This window comes from Trichechus manatus, unplaced genomic scaffold (genome assembly GCF_000243295.1).
Source record: "Trichechus manatus latirostris isolate Lorelei unplaced genomic scaffold, TriManLat1.0 scaffold00029, whole genome shotgun sequence".
Lineage (NCBI taxonomy): Eukaryota > Metazoa > Chordata > Mammalia > Sirenia > Trichechidae > Trichechus > Trichechus manatus.
This window is the reverse complement of record NW_004443965.1, coordinates 10,765,633-10,776,904: the sequence shown is the minus strand read 5'-3', so window position 1 is coordinate 10,776,904 and position 11,272 is coordinate 10,765,633. Positions and strand designations below refer to the sequence as shown.

The following is an 11,272-nucleotide window of genomic DNA, read 5'->3' as shown; positions in this document are numbered from 1 at the left end:
ATTTCTTGAAGAGTTCTGTATATTAATCTTTTGTATTCTGCCTCTGGTAATTCCAAGAAATTTTCTTCCGTCAGAAAATTTATTGATTTTTTATTTTGAAATCTTCCTGAAGCCATCATGTTCTGCCTCTTTATGTGATTTTATATTGGCTGTTGTCTCCAAGCCATCAATAAGTTATTATAATTGTGTTTTATATTTGTTTAGCATGTTCTAGCTTCTTGTTTTGTTTTGATATGCCCAAATCGGCTGCTCTTGTGCAGTAGTTTGATTATTGGCTCCTTTGAAGCTGTAACGTCCTGTCAGCAGGTAGTTAGGTCTGTAACTAAGTATGTGTGCCGAGGAATCCATTAAATTTTCCTGCGTGGATTCAGGTCAGGTGTCCAGGCAGTTGGTCACCAAGTGTGTGGTGCAGACTCTCCCCTATAGTCTTAGAGAGGCATGGATGATTGATTTAGGACAGGTATCTGGCTGCAGTAGAGGGTCACGCACTGAGTAAGGCAGGGGGCTGATGACTGCCCCTGAGTGTCTGAAAGGAAAGCATGTCCCTGTTCCCTACAGCGAGTAGGTAGGTGAGTTTTGCAGCTGGAGTGTGAGTACCCTACTCTTTCGCTTGTAAGGACTGGGGGGCACCACTTATTCTTGTACCCCAGTAGCAGGTGGCTAGGTGGCATGGATGGAGCCACCAGTCCTCAAGCCCCTGATGCAGACAGATAAGGTGCCTGCTTAAAGGGCAGAGCAGTGTCAAGCGTTATAAATCTGCCACTTCACAGCTGAAACAGTTGAAGTTAGACTTCAGGTGTTTACCCTGTTTTACTGTGGTAGGGAGGGCTTATGCTGTGAGATGGGTCCACTCAAGTCTATAGAGGGGTGGAAGGTGCACAAAGTTTGCGGACCCCTTATGCCTGTGCGTAGGCAAAGGAGCTGTGCCAACCCTGAGTTCCTGGCTTAGGGGAGCTGGTAGCTTATTTTTTCCCTGTTTGTTAATTTGTTCCCTCTCCAAGGCCAGGAGAATGGGTCATGGCGCCTTTTGGGATCTACTTCCAGCGCAGGGGACTCACAGATTGCTGAAGCTGGCTGGGCCCCATTCAGAGCAGGGAGGGAGGGGGTAAATGGGAGAGAGGTATTTCCCAAATGGTTTTTCTTTTTTTTTTGTAAATCCCTGGGAAAGGTCACATGCATGTACTTATCTTTAGCCACTTGGATGCTGCCTTTCACTGGTTTGGAGTGTCCGAGCAGAATCTCTGTGCCGGGCCTCTCTCGACGTGGAAACTGCTTCCTGAGCGAGCACACGGAGCTGTATCCCCACCTCACTGCATACCCTGAGTTGGTCGGGGCTGAAGGGCTGTGGCTCCCGCCCAGTCAGGTCAGGCAGTTCCTTGCTGCTTCTGAACCGTCTGTCTCTCCCCCCACCACTCAGTCCAATTCCTCAACTTTGCCTTGTTTAGGGCTCCTAGATATTCATATATAATCAAATCACTTGTTTTTTCACGTCTTTGTTGTAATAGGGACATAGGAAGCTGTTTGACTACTCCGCCACCTTGGCCCTGCCCCCATGAACATGTTAATTTTGAGATGCACTGAGATGCCTAAGTGGAGCCATCAAATGGGCAGCTTCCACTGGAAGTAGTGTCAGCTAGGTATACATGTCCACAGTCCTTTATTCACAGTTCTGAATCCCAAAAACTCTGAAAACCAGAAGTAGTTTTAAAATTTTTTTGTTCTGTAACTAATTTGGCAGCAAAACTTTACTTGAACTGACGTGAGGTTATTTATAGTTTTTTAAAAATTTATCCCATTTAGTCTGAGGATATATGAATATATATATGTGTATGGGTATATATATATCCATATATATCCATATACATACATATATACATACATATATACACACATATACATATGTACACTCATACGAGTACATACACATTTTCTTTTAGAAGCATTAATGTGTTTGATAAACAGGTGTCACTGTAGATTCTGCTAGTAGTATGAAATATGTAGTAATGACACCATGTTGTCTTTATTAAGAAAATCCAAAAAAAATTAATTTCAAAGCACACTTTGTCTGAAAGTTTTTGGATAAAGGATTATAAGCCTGTATAAAATAGGGTGTTGTCAGCACATATAGTTGTGATGATATCACCTTTGCATAGAGTGTGAAAAAGAAAGGGCCCAGGACCAAGCTCTGAGGGGCTCATCATTGAGAGTTAGGTAGAGGAAGAGATACTGAGAACCAAGTAGGAGAATGTAGAGAAGAAGGAAGAAAAGTAGGAAGAGTAGTGTCATAGAAGCTGAGAAGAATAGTGTTTCAAGAAGAATGGTTTAGTTATGTTAAATGCTGCTCCAAATCTAGTGAGATAAAAAATTTCAATCTCTATAGCAGCTGAGGTCATTGTAGACTTCAGCAAGTGCTTTTTAAATTATTAGGAACACTCATTTATAAGACAACTTAATGATTTGTTGATTTCAGCATTAAAATGATTAGTTGCTGTCAATGAAAATGCTTGCCTTTCAATCGATTATTTAATTTGGAAAAAAAAACAGGAATTAGAATTTGTTAAAGAGTCAGGGTTTTTTTTTTTGTTTTTTTGTTACTTTATAAAAGTATTCTTAAAGAATTGTCAGCTCCTATCTTTCCCTCTCCTAATATCTTTCTACTTTTCATTACTTTTTTTTTTTCAAAATGGCATTTTAACTTGTTCATCTTGCCATTTTCAAGATGGGAACATTAATTTATTTGAGCAGATGTGTGACCATGTTGCTTTTAAACAAAGATGATGGTAACGGTATACCTTGATAATGTGTGCTTATTTTTTCTCTTTTCTGTTCTCTTGTTTGTTCTCTGTCTCCGTTTCTCTCTCTGAGATGCACAACACACACAGCAGAACAGCTTGACTGTTGTTTGTTAATAGAAAGTAGACTTTCATTTGCGTTTAGAAGTGAGAAAAATCCTTTTACTTCTCCCCTTTGCTTTTGTCCCAGGCCAAGCAGGTTGACCTAATCCCACGGGGCAGGAGCCTGTCAGTCTAGTGAGAACCTAATTTGGGTGGCTGGACCTATATTTACTAGTGGGAAAAGAAATTGGGTCCCTGAGGTGAAAGAGGTTAGAATTTACACAGAGAATTTGTGATTTAAGTTTATTTCATTTAGGCTGGGAATAAGAATGATTCAAACTGTGATGTCTTTTTATGCTCATGCTTTTTATCACCATTAGTTAATGGGACATTTGGGGAAAAAAACTTAGAATATGGAGATTTCGTTTATTTTAAAGCATTGAGATGGCTAGTTTATGGAAACGTTGAGATTTACTCAGCAACAGCACCGTCAGATTAAGGAATTTTAGAATTAGAGAGCTTTTTTTTTTGTTAAATTTTAACTAATGTAAAACTTTGGGAAACTATATGGAGTGCCATTCCACTCTGCAGCACACAGGCTCGCCATGAGTCAGGATTGGCTCAACAGCAACTGGTTAACTGGTTATCAGTGGGAAAATATATTGTTTTATTAAATTGCTGTAGTTTAAGCTGAGAGCCACTGCTTGTAATGTGAATTTAGAATAGAATCATGCTTCTGCTGAATATTCCTCAGTTCTTGAGAATAATTCAGGCTCTGGAAATAATTGATAATTCTCACTGACTTGGTCAAAATTAATTTGTGACAAGCCCTCTATTTTAGCTCTGTTCTTCCTAATGAATAAAATTGATGTAAGTTTTCAGACTATTGTTGCATTACTGCCAAAACTATAACTTCACCATTATAGATTTTTTTTAAAGTTCATGCCATTTGCACAAATACGGATTTGATCATTTAGCTTCATGATTTCTGTTCATATAACTCAGTAGTGAAGAAATTTGGTCATTAAATATAGGATGAAGGAGTTTAATTTGATAAACTAACCAGAGAAAAACAACAAGGCATTTAGGCCCATTCCTTTAAATTGCTGTAATTTTGTCAAAAAATTGGGTAATTAGGTTTATGTGGTAGAAATGACAAATATATTTTGTTAGAAAGTGGGCTAGTTTAGCATTTCCAAACCTTGTTTTGAGGAATATTATTGTTCTGTGAGGTATTAATAGATGCTCAGGGAAGAAGAAGAACAGAGTTGTGTGGTCAAGGAAATTTGGAAAACACTGGGTTAAGCAAAGTAAAATAAGATTATTTTCAGTTAATTCTCAGAGCTTTTTAATATGCTAATTGTGAAGCCAAGGCTAGCAGTGGTTTTCTCCCTGGGGAGTATCAGAGTAACCTGGGAATTTCTTCTTAAACAACATTCTCACCTACTTCCACAGTACTGTATTTTTGCAAGTAATGTGCACACGTAAATAACATGCCCACGCATGCAATGCGCACAGCATGCCTGGGAAAATAATGTGTGAGGGGGTTGCACGGTTGGCCAAAAAGCATATAACACACGTGTTATTTGCATAAAAATACTGTAGTAGTGGAGGCTGTATGTATTTTGTAATTTGAAAACATTCCCCAGGTGATTCTGATCCATACCCACTTTCGGTTGAGATTTGCTGAGTTTTAGTGTACAGGCTTTCCCAGATTTCCTTGATCAGTTGTACAGGCTTTCCCAAATTTCTCTGATCATGGATTACCTCTTTTGGAGATTTTTGTATTAGCATTTCAAGGATTAGAAAGAAATTTTTTGAATCCATGAGCTAGATTGTAAAGTTTTCAGAAGTAAACTGTGATTTTACTGTACCAACTAATTGTTTTTCAGTTTTTGAAGCACTTCTTTCTTGTCTTTTGTGATACCATCCTCTTCTGGGTCTCATTCTCGTTTTCTGATGATGATAATTGATTTTATCACTGTGGTATCTTCAAACTCTGAGAAAGGTCATATTTGCCTGAGAAATACCATAACAAAAAGTTAATTTTTGTCAGCACTATATTTCAGTATTTCTACTAGACTGATTTGCCTAGAAGCATTGTTATGCATTATGTAATAATGGTAACTGGTCAAATTTGTTTAGTTACATGGAGGTGATTTCTATAAGCTCTTGCAGCAGGTTATATGTATGTATGATGAGTTTGTGTATAATTTTTATATTTCTACCCAGAAATTTCAAGATATTGAAGAAACTCATCTCATTCGCATGAAGGAAATTATAGAATCCTTGTCAAACGCTATAAAGGAAATTCATTTGCAAATAGGTCAGGTAAGTGTTTTATGTTGAACTGGTTCATGAAATTTTTATGATCATTTATGGCTCATTACAAATCTTTATCACTATGCCCAAAGCCTGTAATATGATACTGAATCATTTTATATAAAGAGTATGTATTTACATATGTTAAATATAAAATAAACTGGATTTTTTATTGTTTGGTCACCTAGGGTGATAATTCAAATTAATTTTTCAAATGAACTATGCTTAGTCTTGTTGACATTAAAATTCTGAAGTTACCAATTTTTGAATATTTCTTTTTTCAAGTTTTACTATTTTTAAATTTAGAGCACATTCAGTAAGTTATAGCACTTGTGCTTTAAGTGTTCCAAAAATATAAAGTTTAATGATAACAGTTTGGGGTGCACTGAAATCCAGTAGAGAAAAATGAAGACTTTTGTTCCTTATTAAAAGTCGAAAACTGTTTTCATTGTCTATATAAGTTTTATTTATTCTGAGAAGTATGTCTCTGAAACACTTAGATATGGGAAAGGGAAACTGCTTGACTTCTAAGGCTGTGAGGCTATATCATAAGGGGTTATGTAATATCAGCAATAGTTGGTCCCCACAAATTTACTAACTCTGTAAGTAAGGTAGCTGAGCATGTTAGGTAAATGAAATTCCTCAAAGGCCTCTGGGTTAAAAAATACATATTTTGATTTAATGAGTTTTAGTTGATTATATTTGTGAGAAAAGAAAAAAATATTATCTTCATTACATTTTACTAGGTCCATGAAGAATTTCTAAACAACATGGCTAACACCACAGTTGAAAGTTTGATACAAAAATATGTTGAGTCAAAAGGAACTGGGAAGGAAAGACCTGGTAAGATGGTAAACCCTGCAAGAAAAATTTTCATATTTCCTGTCCAGTAACAAATATGTTTGTCTTTAAATTCTCACGTGTAGGGGGTGATTTTTAGTATCACATGTGTGAACTGAGTAATGTTTTCCAAACTGTAAAATGCAGCCTGGATCATACCTAAAAATGTGTGTAAATTCTCAGATATCATTTTCTTTTTCTCTGATGATATGTTAAATTACAATTTTGCCTTTGGTAGTTAATAATTTAGTGTTACTTAAAATTACTTAATTATTCTATTACAGTTTATTTAGATTTTTGGAAGTAGAGTTAGCAGCAGAAGCTCATTTTAATAAATGAAAGATTGGAAGTGAATATTGAACTCTCAGAACATTGAGGCCAACATAGAACCTTTCTTAAAATTTAATAATTTATTTCTTGTCTAATCTACATACGTATTCAACAACTGTATTTATTGAGTGCTAACAGTGTACCAGACACTGTTTAAGACAATGGGGATACACCAGTGAACATATGAATACAGGAATCCTGGTTCCTATTTTTATGAACAAATGATTACAGGAATCCTGAATCCTACTTTTAATAAACATGTTAAGATATATCAAATGTAATGATAACCTCTCCCCACGCCCCCCCACCCCACTCAGCATACTTATAGTCTTCCACATTTCTTGAATGTGTTCATTAGTTACTATATCATGTACTTGTAAGATAATTATCTCACTCTACAGGTAAAAATATATTCAGTCCAGTAAAGAGATTAAAATATGGTATGGAATTCAGGAAAATGTTAGGTGATTTGTTAAATATGGGAGCTGTTTTTCTTCATTGTAATTCACAGACTGAGGCTTGAAACCTAAATCATCTTCAGTTCCTTCTTCCCCACATTTTATTAATTTTCAAATCTTACTGATTCACTTGTGCTAGTATTTGTCCCTTTAGACCTACTTTCCATGCTTCTCTACCTGCCTGATTAATTGCAGCAACCTTTTAGCAGGTTTCTCACACTGGCACAGTAGAAATTTCTTCAATTCATTTTACGTGTATAGCACATTCATCTTTTGAATGTACAATTATGAACATATAATTGCACTGCTCATAAATCTTTGGCTTTTCATTGTAGACAGAATGAAATTTAGACTCTGGACTTGGATTCGAAGCCTTTCACAATCTGGCCCTGACCAGTCTTTAGTTTTACTTTCCATTTTTCCTTTTCTAGTATCCTTCATTGCAGCCAACCTACTTGCTGTTTCCTGTCCGTGCCTTCCCTTTTATCCTTAGTACCTTTGGTGCTGTTATGTCCTTACTCTAGAAGATGCTATGTCCCACTCCTTTCCTGCCCCATATCTCCCATTTGTCTAATGAATGAACTCTTGAAGAGCCAGGTCATGTATTATTTCCTCTACCAAAAGTGCTATAGAACTTTATACTTTTTTTCTGGCATTGTTGCTGTCTACCTTTTAGTAATTTAATAATTGTGTACTTGGGTTCTACAACTGATTTATCTATTCTTTATGTGTAAACAGTAGATTGTTGAATGAATGAATGAATGAACAAGTGGACATAGTATGGTAAGTTAAGATGTTAAGGAAGTTGGAGTGGATGGATTTTGCAGCTAGAAAGGTCTTGGTGAGTGAATACTAAATGATTACAGTTAATGTTTAGCAAGGATTTACTTTATGCCATGTACTAGGTCAAGTACTTTGTAGGCACTCTCTCCTTTGGTCTTCAGCAACCCTTTCAGGTAGCTACTGTTATTTCCATTTTATAGATGAAGGAAGTGTTGAGAGGTGTAATGATTTGTCTAAGCTCTCATGCGTTAATTCATTTCTAGGATTCTTGACCCAAAGGCCCATTTTTTGAGAACTAAGAATAGAACTAATAGAATCTCTCTATGGGTGTATAGAGAGAATGAGGATGTTGAGATACACAGATACAGAATTGCATGAAACCCTAAAACTCCTTATAAAGAGCTTAAATTATAAGCAAAGGCCAGTTAAGAGAGGAGGGACTTAATTAAAAACAGTTGTGGGACAAAAAGAATTTTTATACAGAATACTTAGAGATATTGATAGAATGAAAACAAAGATGTATTGGCTGGTTAAAATGCCTTAGATGGAAATCTGAATAAGGTTAATAGATTGTATCAATATCACTATCTTGGTTGTGATTTTATATTGTAGTTTTGCAAAATATTACCATTAGAGGAAGCCAGGCATAGTACACTGGGGATCTCCTGTATTATTTTTTACAACTGTATGTTGAGTCGATGGCAGCGGGTTTGGTTGTGGGTTTTGGTGTGTGAATCTGCAATTGTCTCATTAAAAATTTCAATTTAAAAAATGCCTTAGAACCAGGAGACTTGAGCTGAAATGTGAACCGAAACCATACCTTTTATTTCCCCTGAGTCATGAATGATCCACAGTGTATATTTAAGCATAAAGAAAGCTGAGCATATAGAGAATCTGTTGATGTGAAACCAAATCAGTATTTTTCTTAAAGTATTAAACCCAAGAAAAATTGGAACACTAAGAGGTGTTTCGAATTGAGCCAGTTTTTCTTTTGATTGACATTTTTTATTGGCACTTTACCTCTCTTTCCTGATGTAACTTTTCTTGCTCTGTTTTGCCTTCCTGGGCTTTTTTACTGCTTCTCTGTTTCTATGCCAGTGTCATTTCCTAAGACGTTGCTCAGCTAAGGGCTGCTGAGTATGTGACATGTGTGCTGCCATATTTCTGTTCCTTGCTCATGGCATATATCATTGCTAGCTCATTGCATTCTTTGTGCAGAGGAGACCTCAGAATCTCACTCATCACAGTGCTACAGGCAGACACTGCCAATATTAAGGGTCAGTATTCCAGTTGAAACCTGTGATTCCTGGCTTAGTTCAGTGGAGATTTTTGTTTGCAAGTGTCAAAAAGCCAATTTAAACCAGCTTAAGCAAAAAAGAACAAGTATTGGCTTTTTATATCTTTGCAAATAATGAAAATTGTGTGTTTCTCAAAACATGACAGACATAAAATTTTATATGTGATTGCGTGGTATTCATGACCTCAAGGGATTCTGTTTTATAAGGTGTATTCTAACCTTCGATTTTGCAGATATAGTATTGACTGTTCTTAACATTTTATTTCTCCTGTTTTGTAAGGGCCCCCTCTGGTGGATTATTTTCTTCTTAAAGTAGGAAAGTTCTATGAGATACATATTTTTAAAATAAAGAACAAGAGGCTTGGTTCTTTTTAAAACTTGTATATCTGAAAGTTCACCTGTTCCTTTTGTGCTGAAAAATACTATTCTCTTTTTTTAGTCAGTTATCTGTTGAAAGATACAACCTCTGACTTTATGCAACTCACTTTAAAAATTAATGTCTCCAGTTCTCCTGTGTAAACTCAAACAATCTGAGATCGTTAAAATTTTTCTTCTTCTACTCATTGAGGCTATTTTATACTACTTATTATATGTAGTGACATTTTTGTCATTACTTTTAAGTGTAGTACTGACGGGTTCCTCTTGAATTTGGGTCACTGTAAGTGAATACTTTAAATACCAAAGCACTTGTGCTCTGAAAGTGTCATGAATGAACAGGTGTTTTCTAATTTTGGTTACTTTTTTAATGTTCTAATGACAGTATCCAAGTAGTCCTAACTAGTCTCATATATGTCAGTTGCTAAGAGAGATTAAAATATACATTTTGATACTTCCTGTTTTAGTTATTCTGATTTTACTGTATCCTATTTATAATTCATAAAAGTTCAGCACGTTTCCATTTATAAGAAACAAAAGAATAACTTAAAGAAAATCAGAAGGTGATAGGCTAATGTGTAACATATTTAGATAAAAGATTTTGATGAAAAGCTTGTAGGTACTTTCATTATATGATAATATGGCTTCCATATGAAGAGTTCTAGGACCTATACTGTGTTTAAAGATACAAATAAAAAAGCCTGAGAAAGGTGAACATAAATACAGTCAGCCACAAAGTAAAAGGGAAAAAATGAGATTTCTGTGGTCAGACTACTTAAATATGTTTCATTTATTTGTTTATGTATTTGAATAGCTTAGCTTCTACATTGAGTATATTATTGTAAAGTATGTTGTTGTTATTATGTGCCGTTGAGTTGATTCCAGCTCATAATGACCCCATGTAACAGAGTAGAACTGTCCCATGGGGTTTTCTTGGCTGTAACCTTTACAGAAACAGGTTGCCAGGTCTTTCTCCCACAGAGTCGTTGGGTGGGTTCAAACCCCCAACTTTTTGGTTAGCAGCAGAGCACTTAAACCATTGCACCACCAGGGTAAGGTGAAGCAAATAATTAAAAAATATGTATAATCTAGGGATCATCTTTCCAGACCCCTCAAAGATTTGGAATATTGCCGTAACTGTAAATAAAGCCTCCTTCTACTCCTTCCATCTCCTCCCCTATTTTTTTTTTAAAACCAGAGAAGCAGAAACTCCCCTGAGTAGAAAACAAAATTAAAAATAGTTAAGAAAGGCCAAAGACCACACCAGATAATGTTGTGATTACTTGGTTTTTCTACTAGATAACAAGGGTGGAATGACCAGAGTAGTAGGAAAGAAGAATGAATGATGATTAGGGAAAAGGATAGGTTAGATTAGCACCAATGGAGAGAAAGAGAAGAGAGCTTACAAAGTAGGTAACAGAAAAACTCTGCTCTGTGAAGCAGCCCACAAAGCCTAAAATATTCACAATCTGGCCCTTGAGAAAAAGTTTGCCAACCGCCTGTGTTAGAGAGTATGTTTCTTATGTAGTATATGGAGTCCCTGGGTGGTACAAATGGTTAACATGCTTGGCTGCTGAAAGGCTGGAGGTTCAAGTCCAGCCAGAGGTGTCTTGGGAGAAAGGCCTAGTGATTTACTTTTTTGTTGTTGTTGTTGTACTTTAGGTGAAAGTTTACAGAACAAATAGTTTCTCATTAAAGTCAGTACACATATTGTTTTATGACATTGGTTAACAGCCCCAGGACATGTCAACCCTTTCCCTTCTCGACCTTTTTTTTGGTGAAAATGTACATAGCCAAAGATACACCATTTCAAAAATTTCTACATGCACAGTTCAGTGACATTGATTACGTTCTTCCAGTTGTGCTGCTGGTCTCACTTTAGATGGTTTACAGAACAAAATAGTTTCTCATTAAACAGTTACTATACATGTTGCCCTATGACAATGGTTAACAACCCCACTACATGTCAACAACCACACTACATGTCAACACTGTCCTTACTCAACCTTGGGTTCCCTATCACCAGCTTTCCT

The 11,272-nt window shown here is 36.1% G+C and overlaps 1 protein-coding gene across 1 annotated transcript in view; it reads left to right on the top strand.

The window, feature by feature from the left end:
- The window catches only part of FCHO2 (FCH and mu domain containing endocytic adaptor 2), a 153,647-nt gene that overhangs the window by 72,902 nt on the left and 69,473 nt on the right, over nucleotides 1-11,272 (top strand). The window contains exons 7-8 of the mRNA XM_023729450.1: nucleotides 5,067-5,165; nucleotides 5,903-5,999. Coding sequence (XP_023585218.1) covers nucleotides 5,067-5,165; nucleotides 5,903-5,999 — 196 coding nt within the window. The remainder of the gene's footprint in view (nucleotides 1-5,066; nucleotides 5,166-5,902; nucleotides 6,000-11,272) is intronic.